Genomic DNA, 21,755 nt, shown 5'->3' on the forward strand with positions numbered 1-21,755 from the left:
AAGAAATCCATTGTTGGTGTTCGAGGATTTTTAATAAAACTACTAAATAGTTGGATAACAAATACATAATATCTCGGTTCAGGTAAAAATAAGCAAGTGTAGAAATTTAGTTTTCAAATATACATACCACCTTTTAAAAAAGGGCATAGGCTAAAAGTATGCCTTTTATGCTGAAAAAGTTTTAAAGTTTTTGCTTTTTGCAGATATTACAATTGATAATATGATATTATAATTGCCATTGTGTACATGTTTGACTACAAACCGAGTTAGTGTCGTTAAAACGGAATTCCAAATTTAAGGACCAACTTCTTAACACATTTCGGAAGGGTGTTTTTTAGGCCTGCGGACCGCTGGCGATGGGATTTGAATATGTACGTGTATGTAGTTAAGACGAAGAGATTGGTACATAATATTCATATAAAAACTTTAAATATGCAATTCCTTTTATTCTGACGTTGAAATGAAGCCGGCGCAGAAGGTAAAAATACCCTTCCCGTACTTAAGCATCAATCAACTGAACAGATAAAAATACCTTTCCTGTCCATAGTGTGTTAAAAAAGCAACAATAAGAAAGAAAACCAAAACTCTTTGTTTTAAATTTCAGACCTTTCAGACATTTGCCTGATTATTATTATAGCACATAATAACCAAACTTTTCAGTAGCAAAGATCTATTAATCTTTTGGTGACTTCAAAATGTAGATTTTTTTTTTAAATACTTTTTTCTTCCAACCCTTATTCGCACACAATGGTGCATAGGGGATTGCATTGCATAGACACATCTTTATCCTTAGCAGCGAGTAGGCAATATTATCTGTCTTGTGATTATACCTGGGACCTCCAGCTTATATATATTATATATATATATATATATATATATATATATATATATATATATATATATATATATATATATATATATATATATATATATATATTATATATATATATATATATATATATATATATATATATATATATATATATATATATATATATATAAGGTATATATTTATCAACTCACCTAGAACTTGACTGGTCATATCTGCAGCCATTTTTATAAATTATTTTCTACATAAACAATGCTCAATGATAAGAGATTTTGTATGCAATAAAAACATTAAACTTATGAGTTTAATGTAGTATAATAGAATAAACATCAAGCAAATAGTTTTTACACTTGTATTTAATGGAATATGTACTGGGTTTCGTCATTATCGACATCGTCAGACTAATTACTACGAGCATACTAAGTATACTTTTCTGTGGGGATTCCACATAAATCATTTTATATTTTATGAAAATAATATACTTTATGTGTAGTTTTGTAAGATGTGCTATTTAAGTAAAGAAAAACAAATGATTCAGATACTTTTTATTAAATGGCTTGTAGCCGACTAGTTTTACATCTGGCAGATCACTTTATTACAAAAATTGTTCAATTATTTCATTGAACTTCCTTGTTTTGTAATCAGATAAACTCTTTTCTAATTTAAAACCTCACCACCGCACTGTTTTACTATCATTATTCCCCGATTCCTTCAGAATAGCACAGATTTGACCTATTGTAATTTTCCATGTGCCGGCTAATGATGTCTGCACTCAAAATAACATGTTATGTATTCGAAATTCTATTGTTAAATTAAAATTTAATATGTTTAATAAATGTATATATTTGGAATTTGTTTTATTTATTCTATTTACTATAATTCTTTTCCTTCTTGGTAGTATCCCTGATGACTGGGCATTAATGGTGTATTTAGACTGCTACTTAGCGATTTTGCTATTACCAATATCATCATGTCAAGATACTAGGATACGTTACCTGTTACCAGATACTAGGGTGCTAACCAGACTCTGGTTTCATGTTCCATTTATTTATTTTATTTATTTATTTATTTATTTTCATAATACATAGATACATTCAATTTACATATTCATTTCATATACACATTTATTATACGTATTACGGCTCTTTAGGCATGGCCTGTGTTGAGCCGAATACTAACATGGTAATACAAAGTTTATATATATATTTGTTTTTTTAATTTTTAATACATATATATTTTTTTTAATGATTAGATTATAAACATAACATACAGGAGATACAAAAATAATTTATGTTTTAAGGTTTTTCAATGTGATAATTACACCTGGACTTTAATTAATTCACTTTCCACCTTGTCCCTTCCAATGTTAAGTAACCATCGACGGACACTGTTCTTAAAGACCTGATCACTCCTGGAAATCTTAATTTATCTCTTTGTATGTGCCGCCGCAGACGCGTTACGCTAAATTATTTCATATCGGAATATCTGTGATACTTCGTATCTCCGCATATTTCCGAACTCGGTGAGTCCTGAGCCAAGCGATATTTAACACGCCATGACTGATATGGACATGTATATTTGTCTCTTTTCATTGTTCGTATCTAATAATCCAATAGACTAAGAAAGCAATATACAATGCAAAACGTCTGACCGGCGAGTCATTGATAAGCTAAAATTAGTTTTATGTTTTATGAGTGACAACGTTATCGCTGGTTATATTAGTTTGAAACTAATTTGTGCGATTTGACCAGTGGCTAGTATATTGTACGTATTACAGCTCCATACAAGTTATCATGATATAATGACATCTTGACGTACCGTAAAGTGGGTATACATTGCACCAAAATATTGCATTTTTTCAAAAAATTGTCTATTCAGATCAGGTTTTTTACTTTTTCTGAGGTTTCAACTATTGCAATGTAATAACACATATACCTGTAACATGTCTGATATGTTTTTAAATTTTTATCTATTTTGCCTGTATTTTTTTTTTATATTTATATTTTGGTGCAAAGTATCCCGGGGTAAAGTACAACTTTGCACCATGATATTTTCTCTACACTTTTCGTACTAGAATCCAAATTTATGCAAAGTAAAGGCTATCCTACAAGTTTTGTTGCACCTTATGAAGGGTTTTGGCTCACAGTTCACTAAATGCAGATTATAATATTGTATAATTATGGAAAAATAAGACACTTGATAGAATTTTTTTTTTAAAAATATTAAAAAATCTAACAAAAATGTTTTTTTTTTCAATACTGAAGGTTTAAAATTATATAAAATAAAAGGTGGATATTAAAACATATCGTACTACATAGGTAATAGGAATTAAAATTAAATTAGGTCTAAATATGGTCAAGTTCCGGGACGGTAAAGAAACCTCTTTTGGATTGCATTTTCGGTTCTTTTATGGAACCCGCTACATCCTTCCAAGAATATTGAAGAAAGTCATCCTTCATCGGCCACTTCCACGATTTAAGACTCTCCTGCATGGATTTAACAGCTCTGTCTTTCTTTATTTCCAAAATCTGTCCCGGAAAATATTTCTCCTTCATAATGAAATACGACATATTCTCCCCACCTTCTTTTTTACTGGTCCTAATGAAACGGAAGAACAAATACGATAACTGATTTCAGTCATCGTTTTTGTTATTCTCCCTCTTCCTCAAAGCTTCCGTGTGAACTATTATCAGTTAATGCTAGATATGCTGGAAGTTTCGATGCGGAAGGTGGGATCATTGATGTAGTTAGTTCAGGTAGCATTTGTGTCTCGTCAACGTTCATTTCGACATTTGGATCGTGAGCAATGCTCTTACCTGGTTCTATCGGTATCGTTTTCCTGCGTTTTAAGACTGAATTCTTTGTGTTGAATCTGTTTTCTTCCAAAAACTGTTGAAAACTCTGGCGCACGTCATCGTCATACGCTTTTAATGGCAACCGATTAAGCAACTGACTAGTTTTAGCAACAGTCAAGGTTTTATGTCTTTGCAAAAATGACCTTATCCATTCAGAGCCTGGTACGTTGTTCTTTAATATTCGTACTCTTCTGCCAAATCTATCCAAATAGGCTATTAGAATGTAGCGAATGTTAAAAACACTCACTGGGAAACCGTACTCACTCATGTCTACTATGCAGTTTACGAAGGATTGCTCTTCGCCCTTGTCACATATCGGAGGTTTTCCCACAGGTTTTGTGTGCTGACCTTTGAGCTTATAGTTAATCGTCCTTCTGGGGATTTTCTTCAGCCTTTCTTTGACTGATTGTACCATTTCGAATGGCCTCCAAACACTGCTCCACTCTCTTCGGTGTAAAATCGCAGTATCGTCTGGCATAAGGCCGCTGTTTGTGTGTTCTTGACATTTTTGAAAAAAATATACCATCAGGAATTAAGTAAGTACACAAAACCTATAGATATTTAGCAAACATGTCAAGTTGTATTAGCCGTTTTAAGACTTTTCATCAAATTAATTAACTATGGCCTTTTGTGGATACTTTGCACTTGGTGCAATGTTACCCCAAATGTGGTCAATACAAGTCAGTTCTTAAAAAAATATTATTTTTACAAAAACTTGACAATGTAACTAAAAAATACAGCATTTGAGAAAAGCAGGGCCTATCTACCTACGATTTAGAGACCAATCGCTTGTTGTAACTAGTTTCAGTATACTGATTCCACTGGATTTTTTCGGACACAATTTTCAGACAGAAAATTTTCTTTACGTTCGGACAGGAAAAACGCATTGAAGCAATAGCGACCGACTGCTACTTCCGTAAACTAAAAAGTAGATTGAAGTGCCATCTATCAGAAACAATAGAAAGTAGAATGAAAAATGACATGTATCAGAGATGACCAGCTCTACAATTTCTTTACAGAAGGTGGTGCAAAGTATCACCCGTGGTGCAAAGTATACCCACTTTACTATATCATAGTATTTGTACCTGTGACTGATACACTAGGAAGATCTCTACTGGGCATTGTGTTCATAACCTCTCTTTAGAGAAGGATCTCTCTTTTTATGGAAACTGGAAACTGATTGATCGTTCTAGCGCTTTGTTGTCCTTCCTCCAATCTTTTTGTTCTCTATTTTTACTATTATCATGAACCTCTTCTTTGCAGAGAATAACAGAACTAAAAATTGGAAAAATCTGCAAGAAAAAATGTCAGAGAATCAAGCATTAAAGATTAACTCCTCTGAAATAACACCATGTTCATGAGATTTGCAACACTGAGTTTTTAATGCAGTGTCCACGATTCTACACCACATAGGAGAACTGACAAGCTCTCACTAGTCTGATTTTTGTCAAAAAGTGTAGTGCTTATTTGTCTAACCCAGTGGTTCATAACCGTATTGAAGGTACCGTATTTCGCAATCACGACACGTTACGAATTGTAATAATCATTAAGATCTATCGAGATCTAGTATATTTGTTATGACTTATTTGAAGTCCCATCCCAGTAAAAAAAAGGACGATGCAGAGTATGTGCATTCAAGCTCTTATATTATTTTTATTGCTATATTATATTCCTTTCAAAAAATATTTAACTAGATCTATTGGATAAATGAATATATAGTATGTCGTATCATTTTTCATAATATCGTATAAGTCAGGTGTGTATTTTGACCTCCGCCGAACCCGGGAGATTGACTCACCAAACCCCTGGGGTTCCATCGAACCCAGGTTAAGAATCACTGCTTCAGGCAAAATCTATTTATATACCTTTTTTCTTATCCTTACTTTCCAGCTGGTTACTCTTTTATTAACAATAATTTTGGATCGTTTATCTATATAAATATATCTATGGCACTTTTCCCATTTTCGTAAAGTACTACCTTAAGGGGGTTGTGCAAGGGCATTAACCGCTCTCTTGTTAACATTTCATAATTAAATGTGTAGTACAAATGAATAATTACCAAGTTGTAATTATTATTTATTGTATAATCACATAAATATTAAAACCTTTTTTTAAAATTCTTGACACCTGTTTTTTTCTCTCTTTTTACCTCATATTTGGGTTACTCAAAGTTACCTTTCCACAGTATTTAATTTAAGAATGTTTTGGCGGCCATAAATCGTCATTAACATAAACTTTGTAAAAAAATATTAAACATGTATTGTTATTAAATAAATAAATTGTCAAAAGTTTTGGATATGAATTCAAAAAGAATCTAAAAAAAATATAGCAGAGTATGCGAAACCGGATCCTTCTCTCAAGTAAGAACAACGTTTTGAAAACTAACGTTTAATAAAATAACAACTATGTATATAGTTTTTTCCACATATCGCTCACTCCTTTCAAGAACGTCATAAATCAAAAAACTTGATTTTTCAGGAGAACGTTTTTAATGTTTGAAAATATAATACAATGTATTAAAAATAAATATCAAGCCATTTATTGAACTTTTTAATGCGCAACTGATCTTTTTAGGTAAAACCTGAAGGTTTTTTCTCCATTTGAAAAATATTTAGTAAATTTAAAAAAATAATACTTTCTGCCCTGTAGCGGGTAAATATTAAGTTAAAAATATGCCTCTTTTGCTGGGATATAGAACAATTTTTGGGCATTCCGAAAACATGTACAACTGAAAATTGACGATTTTTGATTTATGACGTTCTTGAAAGGAGTGAGCGATATATTTTATTTGACCAGTGACCGAGTTTCGTCGTTACCGACATCACCAGACTGGGTTTGGTTGATCTGATGATGTCGGTAACCCGGTCACAGCTCATTACATAAAATGCAGCTCCACCGAAAAATGTCGGTACAAAACAAAACCAACAAAACGCAAGACAGATCCGGATTTTTTAGGTAGGTATTGATTGCCATTTAAAAAAAAAAGCTTTGACAACTAGGTACCTACTTAAAATAACAATTGTTATGGCAGCACCAAATATAAACGTCAAACTTCTGTTTTTCGTTTTCGATCTTGTTCTCCGAAAATTATCTCACAATTTTTGTATTATTTAATATGTATTTGTATAAATGGTAATTTATAAAATCGTTCAAAGTATGTAAAGCTCATGTAAGGATAACACCTCTTCCTATACTGCCGAACAATGGAGAGCGGCGACCGCATATTGGTAGCGGCGGGGCTGACGGCGGCCGTGGTCGTCGGGGCCTTCGTGCTATGGGGCCCGGGGGGCGCTCCACGGACGCGCAAGCGCCGGGGGCAGATCGCCGGCCTGCAGAACCTCGGCAGGACCTGTTTCCTGAACACCCTTCTACAGGCCATGGCGGCTTCCCCGCAGTTTGTCGAGTGGCTGAAGAAAAATACCACCTCGGAGGCGAATAACAGTATGATTACGACGCTGTCCACTGTTATCGATGGTAAATAGCCTTTATTTGATCAAGAAGCGTTCGTTTGAGGTTTTCTGTTACAATCAATCTGGGTATCTTCAAATTTCTGGGTGATTCCATTCAACAAATCTACTATTTTATTTGGCAATGTTTATCTCTTAAATTATATATAATAAATTATAAAATGCTTAATTAATAATTGTATATTTAAAAAAAATGATTAATTATATATAATAACTTCTCTATTGTACATACATTTATTTTACCTTGTACGAGTATATATGGAGCCAAAGTATGGTAGAGTAGAGCGGCTGAACTGCACTGTTTTACCTTTTTTTTTATTTTCCATGCAATATGTCTTTGAAAGCACTGTAGTAAATATGTAAAAATCTTTTATCTGTAAATTTACCTTGCATTTATAAACAGGGTACAAACACTAAAGGAAATTAAAAAAAACCCTACATTACACCGACCTGGGGACATCGGATCTGTGGGCAGCACCAAGACATGTAAAGAATGTAATGAAAGTTGTCATTATTTTTGACATCTCATCAAAGATGAAGAAGAATATGGAAGTCTGGGCATTTATGGGGCTGACGACCGTCAAAGGCTTCTTTACATCTCACCAATAGATGTCTCTAGTGAAGTTCTAGTGATTCAAGAACAAGGTTTCTAAATTGGTTCATATATATACTGTATAGAACTTCCAAGAATTTGAGTAGTGCGGTTGTCAATAATGGGTAGAATTGGTGAATGTTACACGTGTGTAAAGTGATCACTTAAACCAGCCTATGACGGTCGTCAGCCCCGTAAATGCCCAGACTTCCATATTCTTCTTCATCTTTGATGAGATGTCAAAAAATAATAACTTAAATTATATATATTTATTTAAATCACAATTTTAAACATATTTAAAAATAAAAATTGCAGAGACCCACCAAGCCACTTTGTGTGTTTTGTCGGTGGAGTTCTTTTTTAATACATTCTTTATTGTTTTTAACCATTTTAACCTAATATACACACAAATAAGAGAAAAAAATTAAGAATATATGAACATTTTACAATTTTCATAAAATTAACTCTTGATCATTTACCCATTCCTTTATTTTGCCTTTGTTCCATATTTTATTTTGACCTCTAACATCCGTCGGCAACAAATTAAAAATGTTCGGAATGATATATTGCAGTGTTGGACTCCCATATTTATTGTTAATCGCCTTCGTTAAAGGCATGATAGTCGCCTTCGACTATCATGCCTTCGTTGTGTGTAAATCATGGTTGTGTACTAAAAGATTTCGATATTTTTGTCTAGTTTGTTGCTCGACGATGATACTCATCCACAATATTCCACACACAGGCAGTAATTTATTAAGTAATTCTAGCATAATAGTGGTACATTGAAGCAAGTCCCGAGGTCTAGGGTTAAAAGCCCACCCATCCTGATAGCCCTTGTTGATAAGCCCTGTAAATGCCCAGACATCCATATTCTTCTTCTCCTCTGTTGAGATGTGACCGGGGTCAGTGAGTTGTGTGTGTGGTTGCAGTGGTGAACGGCGGGCACGCAGTGTCGCGCGGCGCGCCCGTGTGCCCGCTGGGGGTGCTGCGCTGCCTGGGGGCGCTGGGCTGGGTGGTGCCGGAGGAGCAGCACGACGCGCACGAGCTGCTGCACGTGCTGCTCTCCTGCGTGGAGGAGGAGACGCAGGCCGCCGCAAAGAGGGTGAGACACCTTGCACTTCGTTACAGTCACATTCCGCTACTGTCCATCCATTTCTTCTCCGTTAAGACAGATTACTGGGGGTCCTCATTACTAAAGAGTTGTGACCCTTGTTTTTTTTTATTTTAATTATTTTGCATTTCACAACATATTATAATTATAAGTACAAAAAAATAAAAAATATCAATAAAAAAAAGATCCCCCAAAGGAATGGCCTGTGTGTGGGTATACATTTCATTTTAGGTTATAATAAAGGGCACTGGCAAGAATACAATAGATATCAGAAATAAAAATAGACTAAAAGTGCTAATATAAACTACAAATATTTGATTTTAACAGAAAACAAGAAATCTATAAGAAAAAAGTTAGCAAATATGTACCTACTATATGAGTTTACGTTTAAAAGAAGAAAGTACTTAGATCTGTTTTTTTAATAAATAATTTAAGCAAAATTTTAAATGAAAACAAACTCAGGTAATTAATGTCCAATATATAGTCTTTGTGGAATGAATTAATCAGTTTTAGAGCTATGAAAAATGAGTGTCTTTGCGCGAGTCTGAGTTTGCAAAAAGTGATTTTTAGTATATTATTAATTCTTTGGCTAGATCTATTAAAGCAATGACTCTTCTCCAGTTATCCCTTGACTGCGCTGCACGTAGCGCTCCCACCACCGAGGTGCCTGCTGCTGCCTTAAGGTCCATTGTGTGGGGACCTTCCTCTCCCTCTCTTCCCTATCTATGTATCATTCCCTATCTATGGTGTAGACAGGAGTCTGAAGTCACACAAAACTTTGCGTGTCAACTTTTAGCAAGAGACATCCATATTGTCTTCAGACAATGAGCTTCAGTGACTGCAGTCCGTAGTTTTGCATTTCCAGCGCCCTGGCAGCCTGTCGGACGCGCTGGGCTACCTGCACGGGGGCTCGCTGGCGCCCCCGCGGCGGGAGCAGGGCGCGCCACTGTCCCCGCGCGCCCTGCCGCTGCAGCCGCTGCCGCCGCAGCTGCGCTCGGTCAGCTCGCCCGCGACGCCCGACTCGCCGCTCGTGCGCTGCGCGCGCTCCCTGTCGCAGGCGACCATCTTGCCCACCGATAACAAGAACAATGGTCAGGGAAATTACACATTTCTTCTTGTGATTCACATTTTTTTTTAGTTAATTAATTTTGTGTATTGAATATTGAAAGCAATTACTTTGTGGATCATATTGATAAATTATTTTGAGAAATAAAAAGACTTTGTTTTTTGATCCACTCACATTTTTATTAACAACCAACTAGTTTCGGCTACAACCTGTTGCCCTCTTCAGGGTTTAATTTATGACTTAGTCATAAATTAAACCAACCAACTAGTTTCGGCAACAGGTTGTTGCCGAAACTAGTTGGTTGTTAATAAAAATGTGAGTGGATCAAAAAACAGAGTCTTTTGATTTCTCAAAAAATACATTTTAATTTTTTTATTTTTTTAAAGGAGTAACCCGCAAAGCGTCTATTTTAGATGCTTGTCTGCAGGTAGGATAGTAAGGATAGGGAAGGTAAATGTGAAAAATACATCACAAACACCTGGGTGGTCTGGACCAATTGAAAATAAATCATTCTTGAATTCATTTAGCAATTTGCAGGAATCGAACCCATGATGCCAATTTCGCTGTCGAGTGTCTACCCACTACGCCACGGCGCTTGTTAAAGTTGCCTTAGAAAATTCTACTTCTCTATTATGTACAAGAATTTATAGCATATTCAGTTTATACAGTAAGTCCTCCATTTACGTGATTTTGATGTGACGTGAATTAAGTTATAATAAAATATTTATAGTGATTTTAAAACAAAGTTACATTTTAATTGTAAAATGGAAAATCACAAAGTTAGTGCTTCAAATATAAATTATGTACTTATCTGATTAAATAATAACTTCTAAAAATAAAAATGTTTTATTAAATAAATCCATGTATTGAAGGGTTATTTTCGACCCGTAAAAATTTGAGTCAATGCTAAGTTCAATTTATATTTTTTTTTATGAATCCCCAAATATTTCTGAAATTTGTTACTCTTTCAGAAACAAATGGGTCCCTGATATCCCTCCAGGCGGGTCCCTACGGGCCTCCCCTGGTGAAGGGGGCCTCGCGCTCCTTCTGCCAGCTGGACCGCCTCGGCAGGCCCGCCCCTCCGCCCCCTGCGCCCCCACAGCCGCCCTTCAACGGGGCGCTCGCCACCCGACTGCAGTGCACCATATGCTCTCACAAGGTTACACAATGCATATATGGAAGAAATTGGGGGTTAATCTAGTGTGGACTAATCAGGAACTTGTCAGCATTTGCTCATTGCCGGGAGGAAACCACGTAAAACTCCTCAGGAGAAGCCGGACTGTTGGCTGTTGTCAGCAGACCTTCCGTTCCACTAGAAGAGGGTTCGGCATTTTGTGTCCTAGCTTGGTTTATGATATCAATATCCTTCATTATTTTTATCATGTATGATACCACCTCCCGTGAGAGTTCCTTATGAACTCCCGATAGTTACCTAAGACAGCGTCGACATATTGTTTTACATTCCTATACACAGGACCAACCTGCCGATGGTTACGCCTGTAGGAAGAGCTACCGCTATACTGAACAATATCACGCCGAATATTGATCGATTACATGTGTCTGAGGGGGTATTCCAAAGCGGGATTCTTTTACCGTTCCACTAGAAGAGGGTTCGGCATTTTGCGTCCTAGCTTGGTTTATGATACCAATGTCCTTCACTATCTTTATCATGTATGATACCACCTCTCGTGACAGTTCCTTATGAACTATCACGGATCCGATGTCGGATCACCCAGGCTCCTGCAACGCACCTCCAGCTGTTGTCTTTGAAATCTGAAAAGGGGGCAAAGTATCAGCAGGCGAGAGACATCTTGAGGTGTCTCATTGTCGCATGTACAGCTCGGCTGTCCAAACTCAAAACATAGTAAGGGATATTTTTTTTGTAGTACGTTTTTTTTGCATTTTTTGACTAAGTAGACTCTACTTAGTACAAAAATACGTACTACAAAAAAAATCCCTCACTGTGTTTTGAGTTTGGACAGCCGAGCTGTCAATCTCTCATTCAATGTTTTAATAATGCTATAATTGGAGAAAATCCAGATTTGTGAACAAGTATTTGGAGATGTTGTAAACGTTGGTATATTTTCAGTCCCCCATCCGCTACGACAAGTTTGACAGCCTGTCCCTGCACCTGGGCGAGGCGGTGGGCCCGCTGAGCGTGGCGGGGCTGCTGCGCGCCTTCACGGCGCCCGAGCTGGTGCGCGGGGTGGCCTGCTCGCCCTGCGCGCGCCAGCAGGACCGCGCCCTGCCGCCCCCACTCACCGCGCACATCAAGACCGTCAGCATCGGCAAGGTGCACCCAGACACCATTACACCCTCATTATAACGTCTGCTTTATACCTAGCTAACAGCTTTTGAATGAACAGTGTTCAGGGACGGTGCATGTGTCATATCTTGCCAACCCTAACACTGCTAGCATGTTTCCACTTGTTTACGTTATATTACATGATTATTAATTTTTAATTAAACCATATCCACTCCCTAAGTAGAGCATATGGAGTCCACAAACTGTCTCCAGGTTTTTGTCAGCAGTGGTCGTCCTGGGCGGCGCGAACCTGATGCCTTGTAAAAGAGGCAAGCTTGATGGGGGCTCTCGGGAGGCATGCGGAGTATATGGCCAAGCCAGCTGGATCGCCTTTTCTTGATGACAGTTGTGACCAAGTTTTGCTGCGTCGTATGCCTTACTCTTCATTCCTCACAAAGTCAAACCACTGCACGCCTAAAATTCTCCGCAGACACCTATTCTCAAAGATCAGATTCTAACACAGCTGCCAGAGCGAGGGCCCAGAGGCCCTTGTAAGACATTACATAAACAACCCATTATTTTCTGTACGTCAGCTCCCGACATGCCTATGCCTGCACCTGGGCAGGACCCAGTGGGGCCCGGCGGGGCTCAGCAAGCGCGGGGAGCACGTGGCCTTCCAGGAGACGCTGTCGCTGGCCCCCTTCACGGGAGCCATGCCGCCGCGTGCGCGCGAGCAGCCGGACTCGGCCGAGCTCATGAGCCAGAGCCTGCCGAGCGGCGGGGGGCTGGCGGCGGCGGGGGCGCCCGAGGAGCCCTGGAGGGCGCAGTACCGGCTGCAGGCCGTCGTGGTGCACGTGGGGGGGGCACGCTCCGGACACTTTGTCACCTACAGGAGGGGGAACGCCTTTGAAGCCAAAAGGTATATCATTATGAAATTTACTCTTCTACTGTAATAAGAATAACAGAAATATTTTAGGTGTGATTTTTTTCTATGCAGTGAAACCTCTATCGTTTTTAAAGGAACCTATTGAAATAAACTACGAATGCGGAATTAAGAGGTCAATACACAAGGAAATACGATAGAGTAAAGATACCGCCCTCACAATCTGCATAACCATTAGTAGGTTATTATTTTTTTTAATACAGGTTTTAGATGCAATTAAATGTAAGTATTATTTTTTTTTAAATACAAAGATAAACAGAAAAAAAAATAGTTTATTGCATCGCAAGTAATCTGTCATTGACATTTGTTTTTTTAGTATTTATTTCCGCAAGTCAACGGTATATTTTCGGCTTTGCAAATGACCAGCATTAGTTATTGAATATGCATAGTAGGAAGTTTTCAATATTTCAAGGACTGTGCATGCTTCTGCAGATGAAGTTACAGGCAGCGGCTCCTACGAACTATCCTGGATGCCCAACTGGCGGTTCCTTGTCTCGCAACATGATCCACCAACCATTGCTACTTTAGTTTGGCAACAGTGTATTTTATTTAGTATCTATCGAAATAGACAAAAGCTATTCAAGCAACATCAGTGACAAAGTCAATATACTTGCACCTGCAGGTATATTGACCGACCTAGAAAAAGGAGACAAATACTGACTGGTTTTGTTTACTTTTTTGTAATTGTTTATTTTTCTTTACGTTTTTATATGCAAATAAATAAAAATATGTTCATTTTATTTTTTTTAAATTATTTCGTTAATTGAATCGCCAGTCACTTTGTGGTAAAACATATCCATTTTTAATTAAACTTTTAACCACTATTTCCTAAAATCTACTATGACATGTTTCAATGCATTCCGCATCATACAGTGTTTGAAAATGATGCGGAATGCATCGAAACACGTGTCACTGTAGATTTTAAGATATAGTGGTATGTAGTTACTAAGTAAAAATTTCTTTTAATTAATTCTCTAAGCATTGATAATTTAATTAATAATAATAAAATAAGTATCCTCATGTTGTACTTTTTCAGCGTCAAGTGATTTATTTATTTATTTTAAAGGTGGTTCTACACAAGCGACACGGTCGTCCACGAAGTTTCGCTGGACGAAGTTCTCCACAGTTCTGCCTACATGCTGTTTTACGAGAAGATGGCCGCTTCCAACCAAAAACTCGGCACAAGGCTTCCTTTTGCTTAATTTAGTCCAGCATCGAGCTAATGCCTGTAATTGCATTTATAGATACCTCTAATACCCTCATGTCAAGCATTCCAAATAATTTACTATGTCTCATTCATAATAAGGAATCGGAATATAAAACCTGACAAATCAATATAGCTACAAAATAAAATAGAGAAAGCTATTTGCTTCACAAGATTCTCCACAGATGGCAGCACTATCTAAGATACGAATGTGATTGTCACAACACTGCACATATATATAACTTACGAAAATAATGCCATACGGGTGCCCAATAATGGGCAGAATGGTGAACGTAGCAGTGTATGTAGTGATCAGATAAGCCAGCCAGTACCAGGTAAGCCCTGGGATTCTTAGACTTCCACATTTTAGTTTCCATATTTACTTTGTATAAAAAAAATAGATGCTTTGTCTCTGTTCATTTATCCAGTATTTGTGGACAAAAATTTGGACACACTCAAAATATTACCTAACATTCTTCTCTTCATGTGTCCTACCGGGTCTCCCCGATGTTGACGATCACTCGGTAGAAACCTCGTCTGTCCTGGGCAGCACCGAACAGCTCCTTCCACCTCTCATCCCGGTCCACTCTGGAATGTTCCGAAGCCAGGAAAGCTGCCTTCTTCCAACTCCTCTGCGAGCCTCGATCTTCCCTTTTATGACCAGTTGTAGGATGGCATACTTTTCCCCTCTCATTATGCCACCAAAATACGAAGTTTTACGGAGCTTGATTGTTGTGAACAATTGTCTCTGTGCAAATGCACAGAGAGAATGCTCTACGCTACTGCGTTACTTCAACGCTACTAATCATGCCAGTCCAGGATATTCTCAATATCCTTCTTTGGATCCACATTTCAAAAGCCCCCGAGCAGTTAATGATTAATCTTGAGGGTCCGTGCCTCGACACCATAAAGCACCTTACTTTACCTAAACTAACAGACTTCACCTCTTGAGCGTTTGTAACTTTTTGACTTATCATTATTTCTTCGACTTTTTATGTGTCCTTAGATTTGACACTAAACAATCAATAATTATCATCTACATATGTATGCATAATTACTGTTGTTTTTTGTCGGTAAAATGACAAAGTTTGTACAAGTCGGTATCGTATCATCACTTTCCACCGTTTTATATGAATATTTATGCATTTTTTTTTTAACATATCGCTCACGCCTCAAGAACGTCATAAATCAAAAATCGTCAATTTTCAGTTGTGCATGTTTTCGGAATGCCTAGAAAATGTACTATATCCCAGCAAAAGCGGCTTATTTTCAACTTTGTATTTACCCGCTACAGGGCAGAAAGTGTTGTTTTTGCATTTTGAAGAAAAGGTATTGTTAAATTATTTTTTTAAATAAACTAAATATTTTACAAATGGAGAAAAAACCTTCAGGTTTTACCTCAAAAGATCTGTTGCACAGTAAAAAGTTCAATAAGTGGCTTGTTATTTATTTTTAATACATTTTAGTATATTCTTAATCTTTGAAAACGTTCTCCTGAAAAATCAAGTTTTTTGATTTATGACGTTCTTGAAAGGAGTGAGCGATATGTTAGAAAGTTGTTAAAATGTGAGCCATTGAAACAAAACTGACTGAATTTGTATTTTTCCTTTTACAATAGAAATACTGAATATTTTCAATATCAATCTGAACAGTACACATGGACTCTGTACTGGTACTTGCGTTTCTAGTACCATCCAGCTCAATATTTAATCAATATTACAGGTCATTTAAATACTTATGAATCCATCTAGAATCAATTTTATATATCTGACAATTCAATGTAACTACTATATTCTAATATTCCATAGTAGCCCCTAGTTATCTGCAGGGTTGCTTATAAAAAAAGACACAAATAGTATCTCTGAGACCTGCGTCACTCTTCAAGAGGTTCTTCCACAACCACTCCTTTCGACAATATTGGCGATATCATCAGCTCATAGTGCTGGTCACTACTCTGGAGCTTCTCTTCCCCATCTATCATCTGCTCCTCTGGATACATGGTACGCCCGCTTCCATTATCTCTGAGCAAATATATGCCCTATCTGCAAGTTCACTTTGCTCCTTACCCGTTTTAGTGCTGAGATTACTTAGTATGCATAAATATTGTAATTAATAAGGTTTAGAATCTCCCTCTTGCCTTATTTCCTGCAAATAGTGCATAAAATGATTCCTTAATATATTGGTGTGAGCGCATTAATGCGAGGTGATCAGGCGTCAATCCAGAATGACATACAAATTAATATGTGTTGTAAAATACACTGATTTTAATGTCTCAGGCGGGAATCGAACCATGATGATGCGCAGAAGCATGAGGATGCACAGTAGCCAAATGTGCTTATAGAGGAAGCACACCCTATAGTCCTCTATAGGAAGATAATAGTTTAGAAAAAGTCTTAAAATAGTATGTATATCCATCGCTTATTGAATCAAGCAGGTACTTATCCAGTAACATATTGCAAAACAAAATAATTAATGTTATTTTAGATAGTCGCAAAAGTCAAGCATACGACTTGAAGTCGGATCGTTTTAGCAAAACCAAATCATTTTCAACTACGAGGCAGTTTTTTTTGTAGAAATGACACGTATATGCAGAGAATCAAATATGTATTATAATATATAATGCGAATTTCTATTACCTCCATTTTTTTGTCCATAGTGGCAAAGCAGGTTTCAAATTTTGTCTGTTGCTGGAAGTCTGAGCATCCCAGGGCTTATGACCTGGCATTTAGTTGGCTTAAGTGATTAATAATGTGCAAAATGGTGAATGTTACACAAGTGATCACGCCAGCCAAATGCCAGGTCGTAAGCCCTGTGATGCTCAGACTTCCATCTTCTTTCATATAGGGAAGAACGATACATGTTTCATATGTCAAGTCGAGACACCTTAAAATTGTCATCTTATCCGTAGGGTAAATAATCCAGTGTCATTGGACACATAATATATATTAATATTGTTAAAAAAATGTGTTCTATTTTTCATAAAAACTGTCCATCATGTTTTACTCGAACTGCTATCAAAATTAAACTTATTATGTGTTGTATCTAAATAATACTAAAGAATTCTAATGAAGAATGCTTCTAGAAGTAAAAAAACAAAACTAACTCTAAAATTATGTATAGATGTCACTTCTATAAACTTTTTAAACACTTATGTAAATGATCCACCTTTACAATAAAAAAAGAAAAATATACAAAACCAGACCATGTAAACAGAATTCTTGACTGTGAGTTTGAGGTTAGTGATTTGAGATCAGTCCCAGACTGATAGCGAATAAAGATTTGTGATGTAGATTTTGTATGAAAATACAAAGATTAAGATAGTGACTGAGAGAGTTTGCGAATTGCAGCCAATAAAAATGTAAATATGTATTTAAATATATAAACTTCAAACAGTATTTTTCTGCGGCCCAATTTTTATCTAAGACGGCAAATTGAAATTACTGCATACATTCTAGTCGATCTTGGCATTTATAAGAAACCTACGGCACTGAAAAAAATCATACTTTAATGCTCACATAGCGACCATCACATTTTTTTATTTCTCAGTATACATTTTTTATAGTTCTTAGCGTTTAGGTTTAATACCATAATAAAGGATTTTGTTGTAAATACATGAGAATCTACTGTGTACATGCTTCATATTATTATCATTATTGCAATCTGAATCTATTGGATTGTCTCGTGAGTTTTTTTTAAAGCCAATTAATTAATTTTGTACTTAATGTCATCACAAATATACTATTAATGTTTATTAACTTCCATATAGGCATTCTCATCGGGAGTAGAAGAGTAAGTTCCATTAATTGATTCGGCAAAAACTTCATGGTAATATCTACCCATTTTTAATTTAAGTTCTACTTGGTAAATGCCACTATTTCTTAAAATCTAATTTGACGTGTGTTTCGATGCATTCAGCATCATATTCAAATACGGTGTTTGAAAATGACGCGGAATGCAACATGTGTCATAATTAAACTGACCATTTATTTTTGTCCTCAAAATGGGACATCTACTAATTTTTACGTAATAGTATGTTTATTCAAGAAAACACATATTTCTTCATAGTTTTTATGTAATAATAAAAAGAAAAGGAATGTTGATAAAGAAAGTAAGAGGAGTAAATAAAATAAATATGAAAAAATGATGTTGTTTTATATCTAAAAACGGGAGGTATGGTCACTGTAGTCATAATAGATATTCAGAAACATTGGTATTGACCAAATAAAACATAAATTAAAAATAGAAAAATTAAAACAATTCAGTACAAATTGTTTCTTTTAGCTTTATAACTGTAGTAAAGAACTATAAATATATACAAATCAATCTGAATATATACAATATACTGATTTTAAGTATTTAATAACTCGTTAGGTTATTTTGATAAAAAAGTCATACTTCCTGTAAAAATCTTTCTGCTAAAGAATCAAACAACGAATAGACTTTGTGAAAACTATTATTTTCATTATATTTATCCCATTTCTACAAAATACAGACATCTAAAGTATTCAAATAGCTACGCGTTTAAGCAGATATTATTAATCATCTAGTAAAAGTAAAGGCTCATGAGACAGTATGATATAATATGGAGTTAACTATTTATTTTGTGTTGTTTCCAGTTGTACAAAAGTAATTGTAAGACTTCAAATGTATATTTTATGTGATTAGTTTAATAACCTGTACTTTCGAATACCCTGTTATTTTAATATGTGAATATATTATATGATAAGAAAAATGTGTTAAATTATTTACTACAACCATCCGTCATCAGCCATCTGTCAACATACAAAATAACTTTGTTATAAAGTAATTACAATTTTATCTGGTTTCGAAGTAAACACCCTTAATGATAAAGTTATAGTCCTTCAAACATCTATTTACTACAATGCTGAAAATCACTATTATTATAGTAAATAAAAACAATAAGTTCTGTTTGCAACAGTGAAAATTATTATCTAATAAATTAAGTTAAAATAATAATAAAACATGACCACTGTCTATCCTCTCTAGGTATACCTTTACTACAGTGAATACCTGTAATTATATAACTTATATAGCTAGTTTATAAAAGTTAAAAAATGGCGTTTCCTCATAATATAGGGTGACCTTCACAAAAAGATGGAAGTCACCAAGGAAACACCCAAAAATATTGATTGATATAAATCCCACGTAATTTCTTAAAGAATTTTTTAAAGCGAGCTTTGAATGATTATGAGATGGTATATGCTAAAAAACTGTTTCGGGAAATTATAACTGACCAATACTTGCTTTGATTTCATGATATAGAAAATTTTAAAAAGTGAATTTAATAAATTTTTTAAATATTCGGTTTTACCAACCCTAAATTTTGACAGACAATACTTTCTTATTTTGGCATTCAACTTGTGACATTCAGATAGTTTTTGACTAAAATGATATTAGAAAAATTTTAATGAGGTGGAAACTACAGCACAGAGTGAGTTTTGGGAGAATCATTCAAAAAAAATAAAAACAATCAACTTAAACAATAATTATATTTCAAAATAATAAAAAAATACACATTGTTTTAAATGTCTATTCAATATACAAAGAGAAACTTGTTGTCATCACAATTTGAAATAAAAAATAACGGAAGGTTTGATATTTGACGGGCACAACCGACCACATAAAAATAGATCTCGTTTACGACATGCTTTCGATGAGGGAAGCTCTCATGGTGGAAGTGATGGCTCCCGGTTGAGCTTCGTTCAATTTGAAGACGCTTTCGATAACCGAGATTTCGGTTGAAGTCGTGTCCATACCGCAGAAAGAACACCAATCGTTGACCACCATCCCTGCGGCGAGCACTTCGCTGCCTCTGTTCACCGTCCCGGCTACCAGAGGGACTTGGAGGAGAGAAGACAACTCGTCCTGGTCTTGAATCGTAGTCTTAGGATGAACTAACCCGCCTTGATTGCTAAGGACTGTGTAGGAACCGACCAATACATTACTGGCCACGGTCTGTCTGAACACCTCGACGTTTAAAACATCCGCCAATACTTCTTCAGTTTCTCTGTCTAGATCCGGATGTACGAGAGCTACGTAATCGTTGCAGGCTATGACGTTACCCAGAGCACTCAACCTTTCTTCCACCCTCTGTATTCTTACAGCGTCGGGGAGACTGTTTCTTAAATGCTGTAATTCCGTGTCTGTCGTGGATGAGGGTACGAGAAGTCCGTTCTTATTGCCGACCGACATTCGGCCGACTATTCTGCAGCCGGCTATACTCGCGTGAACCACCGGAATGGTATCCGCGAGTTCGGCTTCGAAAACGCTGTAGAAATTCTCCGATCCACCGATCGCGACGATGCAATATGTGTTTGTTAATTTACTAAAAACACCAACCTCGTTATTATTTTCAAATTGAACACGAACTGCCATTTTTATAAAGATTTATAATAGTTTTTTTGAGAAACAACTATGACTCGCAATAACCAAACAAAAATGTCAATTTTCACGTGGAAATGTCACATTTATGTAGGTATTTAGATGTGTTGCCATATTAAAAAATTAAGTATTTACATCACGTTGCGCAATATTTTGAAATTTTAAATTCTTAAAAAACTATTTGAAAAATATACATTTATTACAACACTTTAAAAAAATATTGTTACATACCTAGCCTTATCGATTCCTCTATTCCATCAAATTAATTATAAGGCAACACTAAATTACAAAAACGGGGTTAGTTATTACTTTTACAAAACAATGTAATTTTAGTTATAGATAGTTTACGTAAAATATGTATTTATATAAATTTAAGGTTTTAAAATCTAAATGGAAATCAAATCGCTAAATTACAAATATAATTAAAATTGTTAATAAAAGCCTGTTGTTATCACAAAAAGGAACCATGAATTAATGAATGAAACAAAAATAAAATCATTTTCATAAAGCATTTATTTTTTTAAACTCATAACATTTTTATTACTGACCACTGTTGTTTTTAAGAGTAAGCACGACTATTGTAATGTACAAAAAAAACAAAACAAACGGGTTTATGGAAGGGATATATATATATATATATATATATATATATATATATATATATATATATATATATATATATATATATATATATATATATATATATATATATATATATATATATATATATAACGTGTAATATTTTCCTTTTGAAAATTAAGTGTAAATAATATGTAAAGTGGGTGTATAATAATAAAATAAACAATGTGTTGCTTTGTAATTAAAGTTATAATTAAAGTTTATTCTTATTTTATCTTTATAATATTTTTATATCTATCTATCTAATTCTGACAGTTCAGAATATTATCGGAAGTCTTTTGTTTTCTTCTGAGCGACGCGTGCGACATCTTGTGGTAGAACTGTTTTATGTAGGTACTATTTGTAAGTACTTAATAAAATGTATAGGTAGGTACCTAGTTATTTTATTACATCTCCCCCCTT

At 35.4% G+C, this 21,755-nt stretch overlaps 2 protein-coding genes across 4 annotated transcripts; one reads left to right on the top strand and one right to left on the bottom strand.

Moving 5' to 3' along the window:
- The first annotated feature begins 6,705 nt into the window (after positions 1–6,705).
- Positions 6,706–17,499, top strand: Usp30 (ubiquitin specific protease 30). 3 transcript variants are annotated; one of them, XR_015838412.1, is made up of 8 exons: positions 6,706–7,158; positions 8,673–8,845; positions 9,720–9,945; positions 10,892–11,079; positions 12,010–12,213; positions 12,759–13,084; positions 14,175–16,979; positions 17,135–17,499. XR_015838412.1 is itself a non-coding variant. In XM_088269151.1 (7 exons), exons 1-7 carry the CDS (start codon positions 6,888–6,890, stop codon positions 14,308–14,310), a joined length of 1,524 nt encoding a protein of 507 aa, XP_088125277.1. In that variant the 5' UTR covers positions 6,706–6,887; the 3' UTR covers positions 14,311–17,499. The 3 variants fall into 3 exon arrangements, 2 of the variants coding, with proteins under 2 accessions (XP_088125277.1, XP_088125278.1); XM_088269151.1 differs by having other exon boundaries at positions 14,175–17,499; XM_088269152.1 differs by lacking the exons at positions 14,175–16,979; positions 17,135–17,499 and adding an exon at positions 13,163–13,706 and having other exon boundaries at positions 6,738–7,158.
- Positions 17,500–19,803: 2,304 nt separating this feature from the next.
- Positions 19,804–20,826, bottom strand: eIF6 (eukaryotic translation initiation factor 6). The gene has a single exon (XM_088269153.1). It carries the CDS (start codon positions 20,706–20,708, stop codon positions 19,971–19,973), a length of 738 nt encoding a protein of 245 aa, XP_088125279.1. The 5' UTR covers positions 20,709–20,826; the 3' UTR covers positions 19,804–19,970.
- Positions 20,827–21,755: the final 929 nt, after the last annotated feature.

This window comes from Brachycentrus maculatus, unplaced genomic scaffold (assembly GCF_059751285.1).
Source record: "Brachycentrus maculatus isolate JH-2025_06_01 unplaced genomic scaffold, ASM5975128v1 h1tg000340l, whole genome shotgun sequence".
Taxonomy (NCBI): domain Eukaryota; kingdom Metazoa; phylum Arthropoda; class Insecta; order Trichoptera; family Brachycentridae; genus Brachycentrus; species Brachycentrus maculatus.